Source organism: Porites lutea, chromosome 13 (genome assembly GCF_958299795.1).
Source record: "Porites lutea chromosome 13, jaPorLute2.1, whole genome shotgun sequence".
Taxonomy (NCBI): domain Eukaryota; kingdom Metazoa; phylum Cnidaria; class Anthozoa; order Scleractinia; family Poritidae; genus Porites; species Porites lutea.
The window spans coordinates 3,258,324-3,284,497 of record NC_133213.1 but is presented as its reverse complement, the minus strand read 5'-3'; the positions used below and the strand labels follow the sequence as shown (position 1 = coordinate 3,284,497).

At 38.2% G+C, this 26,174-nt stretch overlaps 2 protein-coding genes and 2 non-coding genes across 4 annotated transcripts; 2 read left to right on the top strand and 2 right to left on the bottom strand.

The window, feature by feature from the left end:
* Positions 1-4,837: 4,837 nt before the first annotated feature.
* Trnai-gau (transfer RNA isoleucine (anticodon GAU)) lies at positions 4,838-5,041 on the bottom strand. The gene is made up of 2 exons: positions 5,005-5,041; positions 4,838-4,873 (listed from the first exon to the last, which is right to left on the bottom strand). It is a non-coding gene; the product is annotated as a tRNA-Ile (tRNA).
* A 9,209-nt stretch (positions 5,042-14,250) lies between these two features.
* On the top strand, positions 14,251-15,319 carry LOC140923608 (melanocyte-stimulating hormone receptor-like). Its single transcript, XM_073373681.1, has 2 exons — positions 14,251-14,850; positions 15,134-15,319. Exons 1-2 carry the CDS (start codon positions 14,356-14,358, stop codon positions 15,317-15,319), a joined length of 681 nt encoding a protein of 226 aa, XP_073229782.1. The 5' UTR covers positions 14,251-14,355.
* Positions 15,320-18,329: 3,010 nt separating this feature from the next.
* Positions 18,330-18,993, top strand: LOC140923607 (adenosine receptor A3-like). Its single transcript, XM_073373680.1, has 2 exons — positions 18,330-18,789; positions 18,905-18,993. The coding sequence occupies exons 1-2, from the start codon at positions 18,330-18,332 to the stop codon at positions 18,991-18,993; spliced, it is 549 nt and encodes a 182-aa protein (XP_073229781.1).
* A 6,737-nt stretch (positions 18,994-25,730) lies between these two features.
* Trnai-gau (transfer RNA isoleucine (anticodon GAU)) lies at positions 25,731-25,934 on the bottom strand. Its single transcript has 2 exons — positions 25,898-25,934; positions 25,731-25,766 (listed from the first exon to the last, which is right to left on the bottom strand). It is a non-coding gene; the product is annotated as a tRNA-Ile (tRNA).
* Positions 25,935-26,174: the final 240 nt, after the last annotated feature.

Genomic DNA, 26,174 nt, shown 5'->3' with positions numbered 1-26,174 from the left:
ACTGGGTCGAGTCACCTTAATTGCAAATTAGGAAATAGGAAATTTGCATATGGTCACCTTTTCAGTACAAATCAACGCCCGCCCTGCAGCTAAGCATTTTCTTCTTATTATAGCATAACTGATCTAACAAACCTATTCCTGATCACTTATAATTTTTAAGTGTATTTTTTCCTACGCGCGTTGTTGAATTTATCATCATAGCGCGAACAGAGAAGTCGACGATTCATAGACTTTATTAAAGAAGCCTGCCAAGTAGGTCATCTATCAAACAGATGGTTCTCGTAATTCTAAAAGCATTTTCTTAAGATCTCTTTATAACTTCCTTTTCAGCTGGTATTTCGATGGTATTGTTCCCAGTGCAAAGTCCTGCGCCAAATAAGCAAGCAATCAATTGAGGGAAATTAAGGTCTGTAACCTGACAAAATGTTATCGAAGCAATTCCAGATACGTCGGCGCCTGACATATAATGTTCTAAAATGTTCTGCAATTGGTATTAAGATTTAATGGAACCGAAACCAATTGTGGAATTGCAAACATTTTAGGCATCCTACTGATGAACAGTTACGACACGTAGATATTAATATTTTTAGCAACTACTATAATTTGAAGTCTGTCCACTTTAAATATAATCTTCACTTTGAATCGAGACACTGTTGACTCCCGAGAACTCGAACCTCCCACTAACTCGAAGTAATTTTTACTTCCTTTCTGGACTTCTCTACATCATTTTATCCTCGATCACTCGAACTATGTTTTAAGTGCCACTTTAAAACCATCTTTCCTTCATCCAAGTGAAAGAATTTTTCCTTATCGGTGTTTTGTCATGGAATTTAAAGAGTTCCTCTTAAAAAATGATATGCATTTAACAATGCAAAAAAATTCAAAACTTTATTGACGAATTTGTGATGTTCTCACGGTGCACGTTTTCAGAAAAAATAATAAATAAATAATAAATAAAAAAAACCTCTCAATTTTCAGGTGAGTTTCCCCTAATTGAACATTTTGAGTTATGGGGTAAATTGACCGAAAACATATCACGTTTGCTCAACTAAAACTACGCTCCCCGACGTGGTAATATGTTGCAATTCGTAACTAATTTATAAGTTTTATTGGTTGGAGTCTAGCGAAGTATTTGTTAATATCATTGTACACCTGTCAAGTTACCTTATGTTTGTTACCACACGTTTCTGATAGGTTGTGTTAAATAAACAAGCGCAATTTATACAACATAAAAACCTTGTGTGTCATAGCGGAAAAGAACACTTTTTCTGAAGCAGTCAAAGTAAGGCATCTCGTCTCCACAGCAAGAAAAATGGTGAACTCTACGGAAGGCGGAAACGTCACTGTGATGAAGACACTGCTTTCTGCAAACATACGTGTAGGTTTATGCATTGCGTTAGCAGCTGTAAATATTGTTTTCTCCATCACGGCATCTCTGGGCAACGTTCTGATCCTGATTGCTCTTCGCAAAGTGACTTCTATTCATCCGCCGACAAAACTGTTGTTTCAATGCTTGGCCATCACTGATCTTGGAGTTGGTTTCCTTTCGCAGCCACTCATGGCCACCATGTTCCTGATTGTTGACATTAAAAATTTTGACTTTAAATATTGGAATATTTTCTTTTACCCTCTATGGGGGTCTTTATCTATCATTTTTTGTGGAGTATCAGTTTTTGCATCAACTGCCTTAAGTGTGGACAGACTTCTCGCGCTGTTTTTGGGGTTGAGGTACAGACACGTTGTAACACTGAAGCGAGTTCGTGCAGTTCTTGCCTGTGGTTGTTTAGCCCTTCTATTGATTATGTTGGTTTGGTATTTTCACGCAAAAACCTGCAAGATTACAATGCCAATTTTCTGGACACTTTGTCTCATTATCTCGCTGTTCTCGTACACGAAGATTGTCCTTAGACTTCGTCAACATCAGTTCAGTGTACAAGACAACGTCCAGCAAGGACAAGCGAACACAGGACGAATTCCATTGAACTTAGAACGATATAAAAAAACTGTTGTAAGCATAGCTTTAGTGCAGCTGGCATTAGTTATATGCTATTTTCCTTCTAGTATTGTCTTTATTTTGATTCATCTGAAGGGTATGCACCCTAGTATTGATTTTATATTACATGGTTATTGTGCAACTCTGGTTTTCCTAAACTCGTCTTTAAATCCGTTTCTGTACTGCTGGAGAATCAAAGAAATACGAAAAGCAGTGAAAGCCACAATCAGAAGGTTTTGCACCTGTTTAAGTCAATGAACATCCACTCTATCTACGAATCAGTAAAAATTATTGTGTAACTACAACTCATTCTCTCTTGGTAATAGTAGTGTCAACTGAAAACCAATAACTGAAGCTAATAACTTGTAAGAAATCAATAAAAACCACCTTTCTTTAAAGGATTATCGATATTTGAGAAAAAATGATAATAAATAATAGTAAATTTTCACCATGTTTCAGCTACCAGCACCATATTCCTCCCTGATGATTCGTGCGCATTTTATCAAAAGAGGTAAAATTCAAACTTTTGGTTTCTTTACTGCTTAACATTAGTCTGGATTTTTTGTCTATTTTTACCCCTGATCCAGACCGTGGGGTAAGAAGGGCGGGGGGGGGGGGGGGGGGGGGGGTGAAGAGAAGAAGAGAACTAACAACAAACTCAACCAACCCTCACATGGCGTCGACGCCAGGATTTGAACCCGGGCCACATCAGAGAGAGGCGGCGAGTGCTTTCACCACTGCGCCACCCTTACCCCTCCCCTAAAATGGCCATAGATTTATAACCTGCCCAAAACTTAAGAAATAAATTTTTCCAGAAAGTGGTACTTGAATATAAGATAGGAGGCATTTTGTGGTAAACATCGATCGGAAAAGGAAAATAAATCAAATTAAATCAAATAAGAATTTATGGAAGTGATAAGGGTGGCCTGTTGGTCTGGTAGCATGATTCTCGCTTAGGGTGCGAGAGGTCCTGGGTTCGACTCTCATACAAGCCCCAACCTATTCATTATTTTCCTATAGACCATAATGCACCTTGTTTACCCCCCCCCCCCCAAAAAAAAATGTTGCATAACCATTGTCTTCGATCTCCCTTGGGACGACTGTAATACCCAGGAGAAATGGAAACAACAGTTATGCAAAAATTTGGGGCGTGAACTGAGTGCATTAAGGACGATGTGAAAATAGCGAAATGTGAATTTAATTTTCAGGCCTGAAACTTTTTCTTGTGGCTCGGGGACTGCCCTCCTCCTCAGGCATTTCGTTTTACGTAAAAGTGGCGAGCGAGAAACGCGAGTAACACGCGAGTGAGTGGAGACGAAATGTAAGGGACCATGGAAGGGAGAAAAACGAGAGGTACGATTTCTACTCCCCGCCTTCCTTTACGCCCAAAATTTTATCGAGAGAGAGAGACGTATGGGTACGAGGCTGGGTCGAAGGTCTTTTGGTTTAAAGTGGCTACACTGCATTTATAATGGCCGGAACCTTCAGATTTTTAGCCTTAACTACTTTGCCTATACAAAGATATAGAAAACATAACAAGTCACCACAGCTTCATCCGAAAAAAGATATTAAAATTTGTTATTTGCAGTATAGACTGTGAGCAGCTATAAATTTTTCAGATTTATTGAGGGGAGTGCCTCTCCCGTCTCGCGCCTTCAGTCACGCGCGTGGTCATTTGCGTCTCTTTCGCTCTTTGCTCTACGGGCAGTAAAAGATCAAAATCTCTGTGGCAAAAACGCCGCCTCAATGACATTGATCCCTAAATTCTGCGGTCTACCTAAAGCTGCTGAAACTCAAGAATTCACGGCTTCTTCCAATAGTTACATGTACAAACACAATAGATCTGCACCGTTCTAAACCGCTTATTTCACTGGTCCCCTTTAATCTGCACTTCCGATGTTTTCAGACATAGGGGCATTGTTTTGTGACAATCTCTATTGTTTTCCGAGCTAATCAAAAACAATCTTTCAAATGGGTGCGGGATCGTCCTATAAACAACGCTAAGTAAAACGACAAGTTTGCATACAAATCAGATTCTTAGTATTAGATAACGAGAGAGTCAAATACAACCAGAAAGTACCAGTAACTTGAAGTTGTTAAAAATTCGTTTGAATTTGTGTCTTAAAAGCGAAGCAAAACAGACCAGAGAACTTTCAGTCCAAGAACTCTACGTATACCATTTGCGGTAGAGAAATGTAAAGTACTTTGCTGAGATTGTACGTCAACTAAAGATGTTTGTTGATTTAGACTTCTGATAATTACTTACCTAGAAAGTGCTAACAGCAAGTCTCTGTTGCCATTGAGCTTTGGCGTGAAAGTTTCGGTTTGCGGGTACATTTTGTCCTTCACAATTTATCAATCGGATTCATCCCATCCGTGAGCTTCCGCGATTTTGAAAACACTTTTAACACCGCGTGCACGCACCATAAGTGCTTTCGATCCTTATCGACCAATCACGATGAAGTGAAACTTTACTGGCTGACAGTCTTTTGCTGCCCTACTCCTTCTTTTTTAGAGCTCTTTCCCAGTCCCTTGGGTTTTAGTTCGTTTAATTGAAACTGAAAATATATATTATTTTTAAATATCTTTGTTTATAGTTACTGTGACTTTTCGACAATTTTTGTTTTTATATATGATGTATACTTACTGATTACGACCTGCAAATAAAGGACTAATACTATAATTTATTCATTAATAAAAACATGAAAATGATAAAAAAAGATCCCGGTAATAAATAAATTTGTTAGCTTGAAAGCGAATTTTTTTTTCACAAGTGAAACAATTTTTTCGATTACCACTCTTAAACAGAAAAAGAAGAAAAAATAGCAGAAGAAAATGAAGGGTTGGTCCGTGTGAGAGTCGAACTCACGACCTTGCCGTTTGGGCGCCATCAGTTCGAGCCAAAACGTGACGTCACCACACGAAGAGACCCACCCCTCAGCTTTTTTGGCGAAATTTGTGTCGACAGCCAGCGCGTCGAGTCTGCCGACTGAGCTAACGGACCTTGGCGTTATCAGCACCACGCCCTGCCGACTGAGCTAACGGACCAAGTACGCGCTGTTACGAAATTTTGATCAGTAACTTTCTAATCCACTGATTGAAATTCAAATGAAATGCACCTTAAGAATAATTGTATTCTAAAATTCGATCTTTCGAGTGTCCATGAAAAAATACTTAGGAAGCGAACTTATTTTTCTTAAACAGTAATGCACCTGCACACAAAGTCTTCAAGCAGCAGAGAATACTAATCCGGTACCCAGATCTCCCACGGCCAAGACAGAATGAGATTTAATTTGGGCACTTTTTTTCCGCTGACGTTATGGCGGCCAAGCTGTTGGACAAGAACAGAAACGTTTTCCTCCTCTGGGAACTAGGCACTGCGAAAAAAATGTAAATAAATAAATAAATAAATAAATAAATAAATAAATAAATAAATATATTTTGTCCAGCATAGCTGTCCGTTGTCACGCCGGGTAAAACCAATAATAAACAACCTCGTCCCCAGGGCTTTTCCCTTAAAAAAGGGTATTTTTTAAGGGGAAAGCCCTGGGGACGAGGTTGAATAATAAAAAAGAAAAAAAGTGGTACTTAACTTTCAGAAAAGGGGCATTTATGGTAAATATCCATCGGTAAAGGAAAATATGAATAAAATAAGGAAATATTGCTAAATCTTTAGCGGTGGCCTGTTGGTCTAGTGGCATGATTCTCGCTTAGGGTGAGAGAGGTCCTGGGTTCGACTTCTGGACAGGCCCAAAATAATCTAGTTTAATGCCTGCGTGATTTTTTTCCTTATCATTTTTACATAAATTATGACCTAAATTTGCAAACCGCTGAATTTCTCGCATTGGGTCTTTGCGATTTTGGTGAAACTCTGTTGAACACAAGGCACGAATGCGCACTATATGTAGCCGAGAGATTTTTACGAAAAAATGCCGGCAACAGCAGAATTTCGACTCAGACCCCAAAGAGGCGTGGCACTATAACCACGTGATATTTACTCCCATCGCCGAATATTTTATGCTATGTTGTAGATTGATCTATACGTTATCCATGCTGTATGTTAGACTTAGGATCAAAGTAAACGAGGGGATACCACAGAGTTTCAAAGTAGGATGGTACCCCCACAAAATAACTGGGTCGAGTCACCTTAATTGCAAATTAGGAAATAGGAAATTTGCATATGGTCACCTTTTCAGTACAAATCAACGCCCGCCCTGCAGCTAAGCATTTTCTTCTTATTATAGCGTAACTGATCTAACAAACCTATTCCTGATCATTTATAATTTTTAAGTGTATTTTTTCCTACGCGCGTTGTTGAATTTATCATTATAGCGCGAACAGAGAAATCGTCGATTCATAGACTTTATTAAACAAGCCTGCCAAGTAGGCCATCTATAAAACAGATGGTTCTCGTTACTCTAAAAGCAATTTCTTAAGATCTCTTTATAATTTCCTTTTCAGCTGGTATTTCGATGGTATTGTTCCTAGTGCAAAGTCCTGCGCCAAATAAGCAAGCAATAATTGAGGGAAATTAAGGTCTGTAACCTGACAAAATGTTATCGAAGCAATTCCAGATATGTCGGCGCCTGACATATAATGTTCTAAAATGTTCTGCAATTGGTATTAAGATTTAATGGAACCGAAACCAATTGTGGAATTGCACACATTTTAGGCATCCTACTGATGAACAGTTACGACACGTAGATATCAATATTTTTAGCAACTACTATAATTTGAAGTCTGTCCACAAGTAAATATAATCTTCCCTTTGAATCGAGACACTGTTGACTCCCGAGAACTCGAACCTCCCACTAACTCGAAGTGATTTTTACTTCCTTACTGGACATCTCTACATCATTTTACCCTCGATGACTCGAACTATGTTTTAAGTGCCACTTTAAAACCACCTTTACCTCATCCAAGTGAAACGACAAAGAATTTTCCCTTATCGGTATTTTGTCATGGAATTTAAAGAGTTCCTCTTAAAAAATGATACGCATTTAACAATGCAAAAAAATTCAAAACTTTGTTGACGAATTTGTGATGTTCTCACGGTGCACGTTTCCAGAAAAAGATAATAAATAAATAATAAATAAAAAACCTCTTAATTTTCAGATGAGTTCTCCCTAATTGAACATGTTGACTTATGGGGTAAATTGACTGAAAACATATGACGTTTGCTCAACTAAAACTACGCTCCCCGACGTGGTACTATGTTGCAACTTGTAACTAATTTATAAATTGGTCGGAGTCTAACGAAACATTTGTTAATATAATTGTACACCTGTCAACTTATATTACTTTATGTTTGTTACCACACGTTTCTGATACGTGTGGTAAATAAACAAACGCAATTTATACAACATGAAAACCTTGTGTGTCATAGCGGAAAAGAACACTTTTTGTGAAGCAGTCAAACTAAGGCATCTCGTCTCCACAGCAAGAAAAATGGTGAACTCGACGGAAGGCAGAAACGTCACTGTGATGAAGACACTGCTTTCTGCAAACATACCTGTAGGTTTCTACATTGCGTGAGCAGCTGTAAATATTGTTTTCTCCATCACGGCATCTCTGAGCAACATTCTGATCCTGATTGCTCTTCGCAAAGTGACTTCTATTCATCCGCCGACAAAACTGTTGTTTCAATGCTTGGCCATCACAGACCTTGGAGTTGGTCTCATTTCCCAGCCACTCATGGCCGCCAAGTTCTTGGCTGTTTATATTAAAAATCTTGACTTCAAAATTTGGAATATTTCCTTGTACCCTCTACTCTGGTCTTCCTCTATCATTTTTAGTGGAGTATCGAGTTTTGCATCAACTGCCCTGAGTGTGGACAGACTTCTCGCCCTGTTTTTGGGGTTGAGGTACAGACACGTTGTAACACTGAAGCGAATTCGTGCAGTTCTTGCCAGTTGTTGTTTAACCGCTCTTTTGACTGTGTTGGTTTGGTATTTTCGGGCAGAAAGCGCCAGGAGTATGATGATAATTTTCTCTACACTTTCTCTAATTATCTCGTTGTTCTCGTACACGAAGATCGTCATTAGACTTCGGCAACATCAGTCCAGTGTACGAGACAATGTTCAGCAAGGACAAGCGAACACAGAAAAAATGCCATTTAACTTAGAACGATATAAAAAAACTGTTGTAAGCGTAGCTTTAGTGCAGCTGGCATTAGTTATATGCTATTTTCCATTTAATATTTTCCTTACTTTTGTTCATCTGAAGGGTATTTACCCCCGTCTTTCTTTTATTTTGAATTTTACTGGAACTCTGGTTTTCCTAAACTCGTCTTTAAACCCGTTTCTGTACTGCTGGAGGATCAAAGAAATACGACAAGCAGTGAAAGCCACAATCAGAAGGTTTTGCGCCTGTTTAAGTCAAGGAATATCCACTCTATCTACGAATCAGTAAAAATTATTGTTTAACAGCAGCTCATTCACTCTTGGTAATAGTAGTGTCAACTGAAAACCAATAACTGAAGCTAATAACTTGAAAGAAATCGATAAAAACAATCATGCTTTAAAGGTTTATCGATATTTGAGAAAAAATGATAATAAATAAATAGTAAATGTTTCAGCTACCAGCACCATATTCTTCGTATTAAGAATAATATGTGCGCATTTTATCAAAAGTGGTAATTTCCAAACTTTTAGTTTCTTTACTGCTTAACGTTAGTCTGGATGTTTTTTCATTTTTACCCCTGATTCAGCATGCGTGGGGTGAGCGGGGGGGGAGGGTTGCTTTTGAGTCCCCCCCCCCTAAAAAGTTGAATAACTTCAAAACCGTTCAATCTATGACCACCAAACCCAGCAACTTTTCTTAAAATTTATCTGGACTGGATAATAGACTCGAAATTAATAAGATAAGGAGGGAAACAAGCCAATGCATAAATTTTAAAGTATTCAATTCGATAACGTCTACTTTGATTCCTAGTCGAATTGGAATTTGAAAATGTTGTTTTTTTTAAGGAGAGGGGAAAACCGGAGTAACCGAAAAAAAACCTCTGGGAGCAAAGGAGAGAACCAACAACAAACTCAACCAACCCTCACATGGCGTCGACGCCAGGATTTGAACCCGGGCCACATCAGAGGGAGGTGACGAGTGCTTTCACCACTGCGCCACCCTTACCCTCCCTTAAAATGGCGATAGATTTATAACCTGCCCAAAACTTAAGAGCGAGAAAGTCGAGTAACACGCGAGTGACTGGTGACGAAATGTAAGGGACCATGGGAAGGAGAAAAACGAGAGGCACGATTTCCACTCCCCGCCTTCCTTTACGCCCAAAATTTTATCGAGAGAGAGACGTATGGGTATGAGGCTGCGTCGGAGGTTTTTTAGTTTAAAGTGGCTAAACTGGATTTTTTAGTGGCCGGAACCTCCCAATTTTTAGCCTTAACTACGTTGCCTATACAAAGATATAGAAAATATAAGAAGTCACCACAGCTTCATCTAGAAGATACTAAAATTTGTTATTTGCAGTATAGACTGCGAGCAATCATAAGTTCTTCAGATTTAACGGGGGGAGTGCCTCTCCCGTCTCGCGCTTTCAGTCACGCACGTGGTCATTTGCGTTTCTCACGCTTTTTGCTCTACGGGCCGATGCTCGCAGTCTATATGCAGTAAAAGATCAAAATCTCTGTGGCAAAATCCGATAGGTTATAAAAGAAAGGTCGATAAATGGTTAGTCTTTGCTGCCTCAATAGCATGGGTCCCTAAATTCTGCAGTCTACCTAAAGCTGCTGAAACTCAGGAATTCACGGCTTCTTCCATTAGTTACATGTACAAACACAGTAGACCTGCACCGTTCTAAACCGCTTATTTCACTGGTCCCTTTTAATCTGCGCTTCCATTGTTTGCAGACATTGGGGCATTGTTATGTGACAATCCCTATTGTTTTCCCAACTAATCAAAAACAATCTTTCAAATGGGTGTGGGATCGTCCTATAAACAACACTAAGTAAAACGACAAGTTTGCATACAAATCAGATTCTTAGTACTAGATAACGAATAGTCGAATTTTTTTTTCATAAGTGAAAATTTTTTTTTGAATACCACTCTTGAACAGAAAAAGAAGAAAAAATAGCAGAACAAAATGGAGGGTTGGTCCTTGTGAGGGTCGAACTCACGACCTTGGCGTTTGGGCGCCATCAGTTCGAGCCAAAACGTGACGTCACCACACGAAGAGACCCACCCCTCAGCTTTTTTGGCGAAATTTGTGTCGACAGCCAGCGCGTCGAGTCTGCCGACTGAGCTAACGGACCTTGGCGTTATCAGCACCACGCTCTGTCGACTGAGCTCACGGACCAAGCACACGCCGATTAGAAATTTTGACCAGTAACTTTCTAATCCACTGATTGAAATTCAAATGAAATGCACCTTAAGAATAATTGTATTCTAAAATTCGGTCTTTCGAGTGTCCATGAAAAAATACTTAGGAAGCGAACTTATTTTTCTTAAACAGTAATGCACCGGCACACAAAGTCTTCAACCAGCAGAGAATACTAATCCGGTGCCCAGATCTCCCACGGCCAAGACAGAGTGAGATTTAATTTGGGCACTTTTTTTCCGCTGACGTTATGGCGGCCAAGCTGTTGGACAAGACCAGAAACGTTTTCCTCCTCTGGGAACTAGGCACTGCGAAAAAAATGTAAATAAATAAATGAATATATTTTGTCCAGCATAGCTGTCCGTTGTCACGCCGGGTAAAACCAAAAAAGAAAGAAGTGATACTTTACTTTCAGACAAGGGGCATTTATGAAAAATATCCATCGGTAAAGGAAAATATGAATAAAATAAGGAAATATTGATAAGTCTTTAGCGGTGGCCTATTGGCTATTGGTCTAGTGACATGATTCTCGCTTAGGGTGCGAGAGGTCCTGGGTTCGACTTCCGGACAGGCCCAAAAATACAGTATCTAATTTAATGCCTACGTAAGACAACGTAAGATACGCGTGCAAAACGTCTGCGCATGCGCAAGGTCTCTATTTTCAATAATTAAAATTTGCAAAATCTTCCCCATTTAAATTGAAAAACACTTAGGAATGTTTGATATGTTTAATGGTTTGCAGCCGGTTCTAGTATTAAGCACAACAAAAAATTACTTAAACTAACTTAACTAACTGGTAAAGTCGTCCAGTACAAGGTTTTTCCGTCCTTGTTTTTCCTCTTAGCATGCATTGGTCGTTTTCGTTGTTCGCATTGACCGAGCTCAGCGACATGATGACCAAAACAGCAACAATGGCTACGGCGAAGTGCTGCCAGAGCGAGCGTGGACTTTCAAACATGATTTTCGCCTTTGGTGCAAGGAGGAAAGTATGTGGTACAAAAGAGAGAAACTAAAGCAATTAATAAACTTTGTGTTCGTGAAATTCTAACCTTATCTTTTGTGTGTGGAGCTTACTTTTTTGAATTTCGCGGCCGGAATCTAGTTTGTTTTGGTATCGCGTATAATTTCGATTGTGGGAGGCACATGCAAATTCGCGCCGGAAGCAGGGAAGGCACGCATGCGCACTGCGTTTTTCACGCGTGTCCCTACGTAATTTTTTTTTTGGCTTACCATTTTTACATAAATTATGACCTAAATTTGCAAACCGCTGAATTTCTCGCATTGGGTCTTTGAGTTTTTGGTGAAACTCTGTTCAACGCAAGGTACTAATGCCCACTATATGTAGCCGAGAGATTTTCACCTAAAAATACCGGCAAGAGCAGAATTTCGACTCAGACCTCAAAGAGACGTGGCACTATAACCACGTGACATTTACTCCAATCGCCAAAAATTTTATGCTATGTTGTAGATTGATCTATACGTTATCTATGCTACATGTTAGACTTAGGATCAAAGTAAACGAGGGGATACCACAGAGTTTCAAAGTAGGATGGTACCCCACAAAATAACTGGGTCGAGTCACCTTAATTGCAAATTAGGAAATAGGAAATTTGCATATGGTCACCTTTTCAGTACAAATCAACGCCCGCCCTGCAGCTAAGCATTTTCTTGTTATTATAGCGTAACTGATCTAACAAACCTATTCCTCATCACCAGGTTTATGGGCTCCTGTGATCACTCATAATTTTTACGTTTATTTTTTCCTAAGCGCGTTGTTGAATTTATCATCATAGCGCGAACAGAGAAGTCGACGATTCATAGCCTTTATTAAACAAGCCTGCCAAGTAGGTCATCTATCAAACAGATGGTTCTCGTAATTCTAAAAGCAATTTCTTAAGATCTCTTTATAACTTCCTTTTCGGCTGGGATTTCGATGATATTGTTCCCAGGGTAAGGACGTGCGCCAAATAATTAAAGCAAGCAATTAATTGAGGGAAATTAAGGTCTGTAACCTGACAAAATGTTATCGAAGCAATTCCAGATATGTCGGCGTGTGACATATAATGTTCTAAAATGTTCTGCAATTGGTATAGGATTTAATGGAGCCGAAACCAATTGTGGAAACGTACACATTTTAGGTATCCTACTGATGAACTGTTACGACACGTAGATATTAATATTTTTAGCAACTACTATAATGCGGTCTGTCCACTTTGAATATAATCTTCACTTTGAATAGAATACAGTTGACTCCCGATAACTCGAACCTCCCACTAACTCGAAGTAATTTTTACTTCCCTTCAGGGCATTTCTACATCATTTTACCCTCAATGTCTCGAACTATGTTTTAAGTGCCACTTGTAAAGCAACTTTACTTCATCCATACTTTTACATAAATTATGACCTAAATTTGCAAACCGCTGAATTTCTCGCATTGGGTCTTTGCGATTTTTGTGAAACTCTGTTGAACACAAGGCACGAATGCGCACTATATGTAGCCGAGAGATTTTTACGAAAAAATGCCGGCGACAGAAGAATTTCGACTCAGGTTCCAAAGAGGAGTGGCACTGTAACCACGTGATATTTACTCCCATCGCCAAAAATTTTATGCTATGTTGTAGATTGATCTGTATGTTATCCATGCTACATGTTAGACTTAGGATCAAAGTAAACGAGGGGATACCAGAGAGTTTCAAAGTAGGATGGTACCCCCACAAAATAACTGGGTCGAGTCACCTTAATTTCAAATTAGGAAATAGGAAATTTGCATATGGTCACCTTTTCAGAACAAATCAACGCCCGTCCTGCAGCTAAGCATTTTCTTCTTATTATAGCGTAACTGATCTAACAAACCTATTCCTGATCACTTATAATTTTTACGTGTATTTTTTCCTAAGCGCGTTGTTGAATTTATCATTATAGCGCGAACAGAGAAGTCGTCGATTCATAGACTTTATTAAACAAGCCTGCCAAGTAGGTCATCTATAAAACACATGGTTCTCGTAACTCTAAAAGCAATTTCTTAAGATCTCTTTACTTCCTTTTCAGCTGGTATTTCGATGGTATTGTTCCCAGTGCAAAGTCTTGCGCCAAATAAGCAAGCAATCAATTGAGGGAAATTAAGGTCTGTAACCTGACAAAATGTTATCGAAGCAATTCCAGATATGTCGGCGCCTGACATATAATGTTCTAAAATGTTCTGCAATTGGTATTAAGATTTAATGGAACTGAAACCAATTGTGGAATTGCACACATTTTAGGCATCCTACTGATGAAAAGTTACGACATGTAGATATTAATATTTTTAGCAACTACTATAATTTGAAGTCTGTCCACAAGTAAATATAATCTTCCCTTTGAATCGAGACACTGTTGACTCCCGAGAACTCGAACCTCCCACTAACTCGAAGTGATTTTTACTTCCTTACTGGACATCTCTACATCATTTTACCCTCGATGACTCGAACTATGTTTTAAGTGCCACTTTAAAACCACCTTTACCTCATCCAAGTGAAACGACAAAGAATTTTCCCTTATCGGTATTTTGTCATGGAATTTAAAGAGTTCCTCTTAAAAAATGATACGCATTTAACAATGCAAAAAAATTCAAAACTTTGTTGACGAATTTGTGATGTTCTCACGGTGCACGTTTCCAGAAAAAGATAATAAATAAATAATAAATAAAAAACCTCTCAATTTTCAGATGAGTTCTCCCTAATTGAACATGTTGACTTATGGAGTAAATTGACTGAAAACATATGACGTTTGCTCAACCAAAACTACGCTCCCCCACGTGGTACTATGTTGCAACTTGTAACTAATTTATAAATTGGTCGGAGTCTAACGAAACATTTGTTAATATAATTGTACACCTGTCAACTTATATTACTTTATGTTTGTTACCACACGTTTCTGATAAGTGTGTTAAATAAACAAACGCAATTTATACAACATAAAAACCTTGTGTGTCATAGCGGAAAAGAACACTTTTTGTGAAGCAGTCAAAGTAAGGCACCTCGTCTCCACAGCAAGAAAAATGGTGAACTCGACGGAAGGCAGAAACGTCACTGTGATGAAGACACTGCTTTCTGCAAACCTACCTGTAGGTTTCTACATTGCGTTAACAGCTGTAAATATTGTTCTCTCCATCACGGCATCTCTGGGCAACATTCTGATCCTGATTGCTCTTCGCAAAGTGACTTCTATTCATCCGCCGACAAAACTGTTGTTTCAATGCTTGGCCATCACAGATCTTGGAGTTGGTCTCATTTCCCAGCCACTCATGGCCGCCAAGTTCTTGGCTGTTTATATTAAAAATCTTGACTTCAAAATTTGGAATATTTCCTTGTACCCTCTACTCTGGTCTTCCTCTATCATTTTTAGTGGAGTATCGAGTTTTGCATCAACTGCCCTGAGTGTGGACAGACTTCTCGCCCTGTTTTTGATGTTGAGGTACAGACACGTTGTAACACTGAAGCGAATTCGTGCAGTTCTTGCCAGTTGTTGTTTAACCGCTCTTTTGACTGTGTTGGTTTGGTATTTTCGGGCAGAAAGCGCCAGGAGTATGATGATAATTTTCTCTACACTTTCTCTAATTATCTCGTTGTTCTCGTACACGAAGATCGTCATCAGACTTCGGCAACATCAGTCCAGTGTACGAGACAATGTTCAGCAAGGACAAGCGAACACAGAAAAAATGCCATTTAACTTAGAACGATATAAAAAAAACTGTTGTAAGCGTAGCTTTAGTGCAGCTGGCATTAGTTATATGCTATTTTCCATTTAATTTTTTCCTTACTTTTGTTCATCTGAAGGGTATTTACCCCCGTCTTTCTTTTATTTTGAATTTTACTGGAACTCTGGTTTTCCTAAACTCGTCTTTAAACCCGTTTCTGTACTGCTGGAGGATCAAAGAAATACGACAAGCAGTGAAAGCCACAATCAGAAGGTTTTGCGCGTGTTTAAGTCAAGGAACATCGACTCTATCAACGAATCAGTAAAAATTATTGTGTTTTAGCAGCTCATTCACTCTTGGTAATAGTAGTGTCAACTGAAAACCAATAACTGAAGCTAATAACTTGAAAGAAATCAATAAAAACAATCATGCTTTAAAGGTTTATCGACATTTGAGAAAAAATAATAATAAATCAATAGTACATTTTCACCATGTTCCAGCACCATATTCCTCGTATTAAGAATAATATGTGCGCATTTTATCAAAAGTGGTAATTTCCAAACCTTTGGTTTCCTTACTTGTTCTTAACGTTAGTCTGCTTTTTTTAAAAATATTTTTACCCCTGATTCAGACCGTGGGGTGAGGAGGGGGGGTGCTTTTGATTCCCACCCTAAAAAATTGAATAGCTTCAAAACCGTTCAATCTATGACCACCAAACTTAGCGACTTTTCCTAAAATTTATCTGGAGTGTATAATAGACTCGAAATTAAGGAAACAAGCCAATGCGTAAATTTGAAAGTATTCAATTCGATAACGTCTTCTTTGATTCCTAGTCGAATAGGCAATTTTCTAAAAAGAACGACTCTTGACGAGAAATAATAAAAAAGAAAATTTAATTGGTTTTCCACCCGAAGCGACGACCGGAAATACGTCTGTGTCCGCAGGCTAAAGAGATGTAGAGAGAGAGCTAAGCTGGTAGAGCTTTTGCTTCTGAGTTCACGTGACCTATCTCATGCCAAAATTTATGGACACAACTTTTAAAAAAGTGTAGATGGAAAGAGAACTGAAAATGTAATCGGCCTATCGATTTTAAGGCTTTTAATTTCTCAACAGCGAGACTTACGACACGAATTAATACACTTTGGTACAAAGGGAAACATGGCTAACGCGTGCGCCTTAATTGTAAACTAGGAAATAGCCGGAAATTTGCCTATGGTCACCTTTTCGGTGCAAATCAACGCCCGCCCTGCAGTTGAGCAATTTTTCTTGTTATAGCGTACCTGATCTAACGAACTTATTCCCGATCACTTATAAGTTTTACGTTTATTTTTTCCTAAGCGCGTAGTTGAATTTATCATCATAGCGCCAACAAAGAAGTTGTAGTCTCACAGACTTTATTAAACAAGTCTGCCACTTCGGTCATCTAACTATCAAATATACTGTTGTTGTAATTTTAAAAGCTTTTTCTTAAGATCTCTTAATAACTTCCTTTTCAGCTGGCATTGTTCTCAAATTAGAATGTTGATTAAGGTCGTCCGGTGCCACATAAGCAAGCAATTAATTGAGGGAAATTAAGGTCTGTAACCTGACAATATGTTATCGAAGCAATATTAATTCCAGGAATATGTTAGCCTCCCACGCAGGCGTTTTTAAGGGAGCGCGTTTTTCATCCCTCCCCACAAGGGATGAAAAACGAGCTCCCCTAAGAACGCTTGCGTGGGAGGCTAGGAATATGTCGGCGTCTGACATATAATCTTCACTTTGAATAGAATACAGTTGACTCCAATACAATATCAACCTTTATTTCTTCCTGCCTTTGAAGTGAAGTATGCATGATACTTGCATTCCTTCCCCATCCATTTTCTTATTTCCTTATTTCCGGTTATTTGTTTCGTAGTCTAGATAACTCGAACTTTTTGCGACTTCCCTAGACGGTTCGAGTTATCGGGAGTCGACTGTAGTTTTAAATGATTAAAATCCGTTATTGGCCCCAACACCGAGTGGAATAAAACAAAACAAAAAAATCATTTTTAGTCCCTGAATTAATCTGAATGTCATTTCTGCCTATTGAACAATAAAGGCTGAACATACACATTTACACTTTATTTTAACTCGAGTTATTAAAGTTGTTCCATTAAGCTAATAGAAATAGATAAATAAATAAATTATAACAATAATAATAAATAAAATTCTTAAATCTGATAAATTATTACGGTACGTAAATCAAGACTCTAAAATGCTAAAAGTTCATCTTTATGGGTCTCCGTAAAATCAGTTATTGATGCTGTTGTTCTCATACTGTCTACTGCAAATTAGTTAAATAAAGAAAGATGGTAAATTTTAAGCTGGGTGAAGATCTTTCCTGTGGTCGGATGATCATAGTTAACGGGTTAAGGATCAAAATTTTCCATAAGGGAGAACTAAAAATATGGTAAAAAAATTCAAATATCACATCACTAAGAGTTAAACGCAAAACTTTCGCAAATTGTTTCTCGTTTCATCGTTTTACTCTTTTGGTGGTACAATGAATTAACAAGTGTCTCAGCCAGTTACTTTCCGTTAAGAGGGGTGTATATCCCTGTATACGGTAAATCCTTTTCAGTCAGGTTTGCTTAAAGAGAAATTACCATTATATGAGCAGATTTTATCAAAATATGCGAAGACGCACGAACGTACAAATCCAAGACTCGGACGATTAGTTTAAGTTTTAATATATGTTGGAGCTAGTTGTGAATCGAAATTAACCTTTTGTTTGGTTTATTGATTTTTGTTTTATGTTTCATTAGCGAACATCCGTTTCTCAAGAAATTTTAAACTCATGTTTCATCATCCAAGAGAGATGACAACCGGGAGTTTTACCTCCTTAGTGTTTGATTCTTCTAAGAAGACTTTGTCATAAAATTTGAAGAGTTCCTAAGATATGCATTTAAAAATGTAAAAACTTCAGAACTTTGTTCACGAATTTGTAATGTTCTTACGGTGCTCGTTCTCAGCAAAAAAAGACCCTAGTTTTGAGCAGCGTTCTCCCTAATTGAACATGTTGACTTACAGTGGATAAATTGACTGGTAGGAAAATATGACGACGTTTGCGCAACTAAACTCACGCTCCTCGACGTGCATAATATGTTGCAAATAACAAATTTATAAATTTGTTGGAGTCTAACAAGGGAAGTTTATTTTTCACTTGTCACGGAGTTGCGAAACATTTGTTAATAATGCAGACCTGTCAAACGTCATTTATTCGACATAAAAACCTAGTGAGTCATAGCGGAAAAGAACACCTTTTGTGTAGCAGTCAAAGTAAGGCACCTCGTCTCTCAATAACAGCAAGAAAAATGGTGAACTTGACGGAAGGCGAAAACGTCACTGTGATGAACACACTGCTTTCTGCAAATATACGTGTAGGTTTATACATTGCGATAGCAGCTGTAAATATTGTTTTCTCCATCACGGCATCTCTGGGCAACATTCTGATCCTGATTGCTCTTCGCAAAGTGACTTCTATTCATCCGCCGACAAAACTGTTGTTTCAATACTTGGCGATCACTGATCTTGGCGTTGGTCTCATTTCCCAGCCACTCATGGCCACCGTGATGCTCCTGGTTGATAATATTGACATCAAAATTGTGAATATCATGTTTGCCCATCTATTCTCGTCTTTATCCATTACTTTTTGTGGAGTATCGGTTTTTGCATCAACTGCCTTGAGTGTGGACAGACTTCTCGCCCTGTTTTTGGAGTTGAGGTACAGACATGTTGTAACACTGAAGCGAATTCGTGCAGTTCTTGCCTGTGGTTGTTTAGCCCTCCTGTTGACTGTGTTGGTTAGGAATTTTAGTACAAAATCCGCCAGGATTATGATTACAATTTTCTTGACACTCTGTCTGATTATCTCGCTGTTTTGTTACAGGAAGATCGTCCTTAGACTTCGGTAACATCAGTCCAGTGTACGAGACAATGCCCAGCAAGGACAAGCGAACACAGGATGAAGTCCATTGAACTTAGAACGATGTAAGAGGACTGTTGTAAGCGTAGCTTTGGTGCAGCTGGCATTAGTAATATGCTATCTTCCATTTAATATTTTCAATACTTTGATTCATCTAAAGGGTATTCACCCTAATATTTATTTTCTTTATTATTTTACTACAACTCTCCTTTTCTTAAACTCGTCTTTAAACCCGTTTCTGTACTGCTGGAGAATCAAAGAAATACGACAAGTAGTGAAAGCCACAATCAAAAGGTTTTGCACCTGTTTAAGTCAAGGAACATCCACTCTATCTACGAATCAGTAAAAATTATTGTGTAACAGCAGCTCATTCTCTCTTGGTAATAGTAGTGTCAACTGAAAACCAATAACTGAAGCTAATAACTTGAAAGAGACCAATAAAAACAATCATGCTTTAAAGGTTTATCGATATTTCAGAAAAAATGATAATAAATAAATAGCAAATTTTCACCATGTTTCAGCTACCAGCACCATATTCTTCGTATTAAGAATAATACGTGCGCATTTTATCAAAAGTGGTAATTTCCAAACTTTTAGTTTCTTTACTGCTTAACGTTAGTCTGGATTTTTTTTCATTTTTACCCCTGATTCAGCATGCGTGGGGTGAGCGGGGGGGAGGGTTGCTTTTGAGTCCCCCCCCCCTAAAAAGTTGAATAACTTCAAAACCGTTCAATCTATGACCACCAAACCCAGCAACTTTTCCTAAAATTTATCTGGACTGGATAATAGACTCGAAATTAATAAGATAAGGAGGGAAACAAGCCAATGCATAAATTTTAAAGTATTCAATTCGATAACGTCTACTTTGATTCCTAGTCGAATTGGAATTTAAAAATCTTGTTTTTTTTTAAGGAGAGGGGAAAACCGGAGTAACCGAAAAAAAACCTCTGGGAGCAAAGGAGAGAACCAACAACAAACTCAACCAACCCTCACATGGCGTCGACGCCAGGATTTGAACCCGGGCCACATCATAGGGAGGTGACGAGTGCTTTCACCACTGCGCCACCCTTACCCTCCCTTAAAATGGCGATAGATTTATAACCTACCCAAAACTTAAGAGCGAGAAAGTCGAGTAACACGCGAGTGACTGGTGACAAAATGTAAGGGACCATGGGAAGGAGAAAAACGAGAGGCACGATTTCTACTCCCCGCCTTCCTTTACGCCCAAAATTTTATCGAGAGAGAGACGTATGGGTACGAGGCTGGGTCGGAGGTTTTTTAGTTTAAAGTGGCTACACTGGATTTTTTAGTGGCCGGAACCTCCCAATTTTTAGCCTTAACTACGTGCCAATACAAAGATATAGAAAATATAATAAGTCACCACAGCTTCATCTAGAAGATACTAAAATTTGTTATTTGCAGTATAGACTGCGAGCAATCATAAATTCTTCAGATTTATCGAGGGGAGTGCCTCTCCCGTCTCGCGCTTTCAGTCACGCACGTGGTCATTTGCGTTTATTGCGCTTTTTGCTCTACGGGCCGATGCTCGCAGTCTATATGCAGTAAAAGATCAAAATCTCTGTGGCAAAATCCGATAGGTTATAAAAGAAAGGTCGATAAATGGTTAGTCTTTGCTGCCTCAATAGCATGGGTCCCTAACTTCTGCAGTCTACCTAAAGCTGCTGAAACTCAGGAATTCACGGCTTCTTCCATTAGTTACATGTACAAACACAGTAGACCTGCACCGTTCTAAACCGCTTATTTCACTGGTCCCTTTTAATCTGCGCTTCCATTGTTTGCAGACATAGGGGCATTGTTATGTGACAATCCCTATTGTTTTCCCAACTAATCAAAAACAATCTTTCAAATGGGTGTGGGATCGTCCTATAAACAACACTAAGTAAAACGACAAGTTTGCATACAAATCAGATTCTTAGTACTAGATAACGAATAGTCGAATTTTTTTTTCATAAGTGAAAATTTTTTTTTGAATACCACTCTTGAACAGTCGGTAAAAAGGACCGAAACACAAGAAAACCCAGGGCCATCATAGCACGCTGTCTTCGCTTTAAAGATCGAGAAAACCTCTTTTCTTGCCGACGCAACATCGATAGCCAGTCGAATTTCGGTATTGGCCCAGATCTACCTAAGCAGGTGATTGATATGAGGAAGAGGCTTATTCCGAAGATGGTACAAGCAAGAAAAGATGGAAAACGGGCAGCCTTCAGTAGAACGGAACCCTATAAACTCTTTATTGACGGTGTGGAGGTAAAATCATAAATAAATAGGTTCCAGGTTATTTATTTTTAGAATTCGCAGGAAGTAGTTCACTTCTTATTTTTTTCGTTTCTATTGGGAGCTATCGATTAGCATATTCCTTAGTTCTCTTCTGAAGTTCGATTTAAACAAAAGTATAACACTTGATCTCGTCCAGGCGTAGCTTCAACAGTTTAATTCTTTACACTGGCTACGTTTTTCATCTCGTTTCTTTTGTTTTGTTATGTATGTTATTCTATATTTATTCAGTTTACACTTGACAAAATCAGGAATGCGTTAATTGTTCGAGTAACAGTGACCCTTCTGGGAATAACAGCTACTGTTGTTGTCTTTTTTTCACTACACGTATGCAAATTTCAATGGATTTCAACAACTTAAAGTTTAAAACTCTTTCGCTGAACGTTCGGGGTATCCGTTCTTTTGAAAAACGTAAGTCCATTTTCAACTGGCTATACAAGCAAAATTCAGACATCTGCTTTCTGCAGGAAACTTACAGCACTGAAGAGATTGAAAATCAATGGAAAAAGCAGTGGTCCGGGGACATTTACTTTGCTCATGGCTCTAACCATAGTCGTGGGGTCGCAATCCTTATACGTAAATCCTTTGACTTCAAATTGAAATCAATTCGATCGGATGAGGATGGGAGGTACCTCATTTTAGAGACAACTATTCAAGATGTTCCATTCCTTCTGATAAATATTTACGCTCCCAATACCACCACTAAGCAATCGTTGTTCTTCCAAACATTGTCTGAGCTTATCTATGATGAGGGATACAATGATTTTGACTACAAAATTATATTAGGAGGGGATTGGAACGTAACTATGGACCCAGACCTAGATTGTTCGGGTGGAAACCCTGTGTTAAAAGACTCAGTTAAGTGTGTGGAGGACATTATGCTGAATTATGATTTAGTTGACATCTGGAGAATCCGTAATCCTAATAGCAAGAAATTTTCTTGGAGACAAAAAAGCCCAATTATTCAAAGACGCCTTGATTATTGGCTCATTAGTGACCTATTACAAGATGACGTAGCTAAAGTCGACATAGTGACAGCTATAAGAACGGATCACCATGCAATAACTTTAGAAATTGACAGTCTAAATGATCAGCAGCGTGGCCCATCTTTTTGGAAGTTCAATAACAGTCTCTTGGATGACGCTTTTTTCGTTGAGCGTTTACGCGAGAACTTTCCTAAGTGGATAGACGAAATTAATTTTTGCGATGATTCGAGAATTAAATGGGACTGGATGAAATACAAAATTCGCGGGGAAAGTATATCGTATAGCAAACTGAAAGCTAAAGAAAGGAGAAATAGAATTCAAACAATTGAAAACAGGCTTAAAATATGTGAGGAAAAAATAGCAGAATCACCGACGCAAGAAAACCTTACCAACCTCGAATCGGTCAAAACAGAATACGAACAAGAGTATGATTACATTGTAAGAGGCTCAATCATTCGTTCCCGCGCTACATGGTTTGAACAAGGGGAAAGAAACAACAAGTATTTTCTAAATCTGGAAAACAGAAATAAGAAAAAAAGCTGCATACGGAAACTTATTCGAGCAAATGGAGAAGAGACTACTGTTCCGGACACTATTATGACCGAAATTCACAGTTTTTATTCTGAGCTTTATGACGAAAAGTCGGGAATACAAACTGACTATTCGATTTGTCCTTTTCTGGAAGATACCCTCTCATCTCCTAAGTTAACCGACTCAATGCGGGAAACGTGCGAGGGTCAATTAACATATTCCGAATGTTTCAAGGTTCTGTCTACCTTTAGTAACGATAAAACTCCTGGAAACGATGGGCTCACTATAGAATTTTACAAGTTCTTCTGGTCAGAAATCGGAATATTTCTAGTGGACTCATTAAATTATGCGTATTTTCATGGTGAATTATCACATTCGCAAAAGCAAGCCGTAATAACTTTAATTGAGAAAAAGGACAAAGATAGAAGATGGATAAAAAACTGGAGACCGATTTCTCTGGTAAATGTTGATGTTAAAATTGGCTCAAAAGCTATCGCTAAAAGGCTAGAAAATGTCCTACCACATATTATCCATTATGACCAGAATGCCTTTGTAAAAGGACGAACAATTTTTGATGCAACTCGTACGATAACCGATGTGTTGGAATTTACTAAAATGCGAGACTACCAAGGTATAATGACCGCAATTGATTTTGAGAAAGCCTTCGATTCTCTAAATTGGAACTTCCTCCACAAATCGCTAGAGTTCTTTGGCTTTGGAGAATCCTTCTTGGGGTGGATCAAGACGTTTTATAATAATATATCAAGTTGTGTTTTTAATAATGGTTTTTCCACCCCCTCTTTCAATGTTAAACGGGGTGTTCGCCAGGGCGACCCACTCTCGCCATCTCTTTTCATAATAGTACTTGAATTATTGGCATTATCCATACGTAATAACGATCAAATTAAGGGTATTGAGGTGGGTGGTTCCGAAATCAAATTAGTTACATTCGCTGATGATATGACATCATTTGTTAGGGACAAATTTTCGCATCGCACCCTTTTTGATACTATCGATCTGTTTAGTACATACTCCGGATTGAAGGTCAATCACGACAAAACGGAAATTCTTCTACTAGGAAATATGGAAGTAAACAGCTCAGAACTAGGTGTTAATGAAATAAGTAAGGCCATAAAGATCCTAGGGGTTCATTTCACCTTTAATCACGCACTGTTTTATAAGCTTAACTTTGAATCAATCGAGAAATCTCTGAGGGGATTGCTGAAGGGCTGGAGCTGGAGAGGTCTTACACTACTTGGAAAAATTCAAGTGATCAAGTCTTTCGCCATACCAAAGATTTTATACAGGGTTGTTCTCATTTCAAATAAAGAAGAGTTTATCAAAAAAATAAATACTTTGCTATATTCCTTTGTTTGGAAGGGAAAAGATAAAGTAAAGCGCAGAGCTTTTATTAACCCTATTGATAAAGGAGGCTTGAAAATGCCCAACATTGAGTCAATGATCTCTGCCCAAAGAATAATTTGTATTAAGAGATATCTCTCCATTGACCCCGCTGGCTGGAAGTTTTTTCTGGATTTTTATCTTAAGAAAGTAGGGGGAAAATTCTTGTTTCATTGCAATTTTAACTACACTAAACTACCGGTAACTCTTCCAGAATTTTACAAAGAATGCATTGTGGCGTGGACCCTTTTAAATGAAGACAACCCCTCCTCATCCTCTGAAATAGCAAATCAGGTCATATGGAACAACCAGTTCATTTGCATTGAATCAAAGTCAGTCTATAACAGTAGGCTGATTGATCTTGGAATTGTAAAAATTGGAGACCTCTACGACACGTGGGGAGGTTTCAAGTCGAACAAGGAACCATTATATTCAACTCTCTCACCAGTTGAACATTTTCTACTTTTCAGTCTCTTCAATGCTTTTCCTGAAGAATGGCGCAAAATATTAAAAACAAATAAAAACTCTATCTCTTCAAAAACTCATGATCTAATCCAAACTGATTTCAAGTTACGTATTGAAGGGAAAAAAGTCAATTTCCAAAATCTTAAATCAAAGTCATTATATGACAGTTTTGTTTCTAAGATATCCAGTATACCAACAGCGCAAAAGAAATATAACGAAGCTTTCAGCACACACACATTTCAGTTGGACTGGGAAAAGATATATCTACTGCCCTTCAAAACAACATTGGATACTAAATTAAGAGAATTCCAATATAAGATATTAAACAGGATCTTATACACGAACAAGATGCTGTTTAAGTTCAAAAAAGTAGATTCTCCCTTGTGCGATTTTTGTGAAAAGGAGTTGGAGACCATAGAACATCTCTTTTTCCATTGTACAAAAGTAAGCATGTTTTGGAATGATTTAAAGTCTGTACTTGATTCTTTTAATATAACTATTAGGTTTGATATCATGAATGTCCTTTTTGGGATCTTAGATACAGATAATATAAGCATTCTAGTCAATTACATCATTCTTGAAAGCAAATATTTTATTTACCGCTGTAAGTTAAATAAGGGCTGTTTATGTGTAAGTCTGCTAGTCGATAAATTTAAAAAAACTTTTCAAACCGAACGTTTTATCGCGAAAAGAAACAACAAAATCCATTTCCATGATAAAAAATGGAAGCCGTTACTCCCATTAATACAACAGTAGCTGTTATCCAAACTTCGTTTTTCTAATACTCCCTGTATTACTCTGTATTTTAAGTTCAAGTCGAATAAGTTATGTAAGCCTTGTAGTGTAGTGCAGCGTAGCTTTTTTTTTATTTATTTTTTTATTTATTTTTTTTATTTATTTTTTTTATTTATTTATTCTATTTTCTTTTTTTGTTTTTTGTAATTAAGGTAGTTGTTGTAAATTTTGTAGTGTTTGTATGTTTCGATCTGTATGTTGTTTGTACTATACCTGTAAAAAGAAAATAAATAAATAAAATACAAAAAAAAAAAAAAAAAAAAAAAAAAAAAAAAAAAAAGAAAAAGAAGAAAAAATAGCAGAACAAAATGGAGGGTTGGTCCGTGTGAGGGTCGAACTCACGACCTTGGCGTTTGGGCGCCATCAGTTCGAGCCAAAACGTGACGTCACTACACGAAGAGACCCACCCCTCAGCTTTTTTGGCGAAATTTGTGTCGACAGCCAGCGCGTCGAGTCTGCCGACTGAGCTAACGGACCTTGGCGTTATCAGCACCACGCTCTGCCGACTAAGCTAACGGACCAAACTTTCTAAGTCAAATGAAATGCACCTTAAGAATAATTGTATTCTAAAATTCGGTCATTCGAGTGTCCATGAAAAAATACTTAGGAAGCGAACTTATTTTTCTTAAACAGTAATGCACCGGCACACAAAGTCTTCAAGCAGCAGAGAATACTAATCCGGTGCCCAGATCTCCCACGGCCAAGACAGAGTGAGATTTAATTTGGGCACTTTTTTTCCGCTGACGTTATGGCGGCCAAGC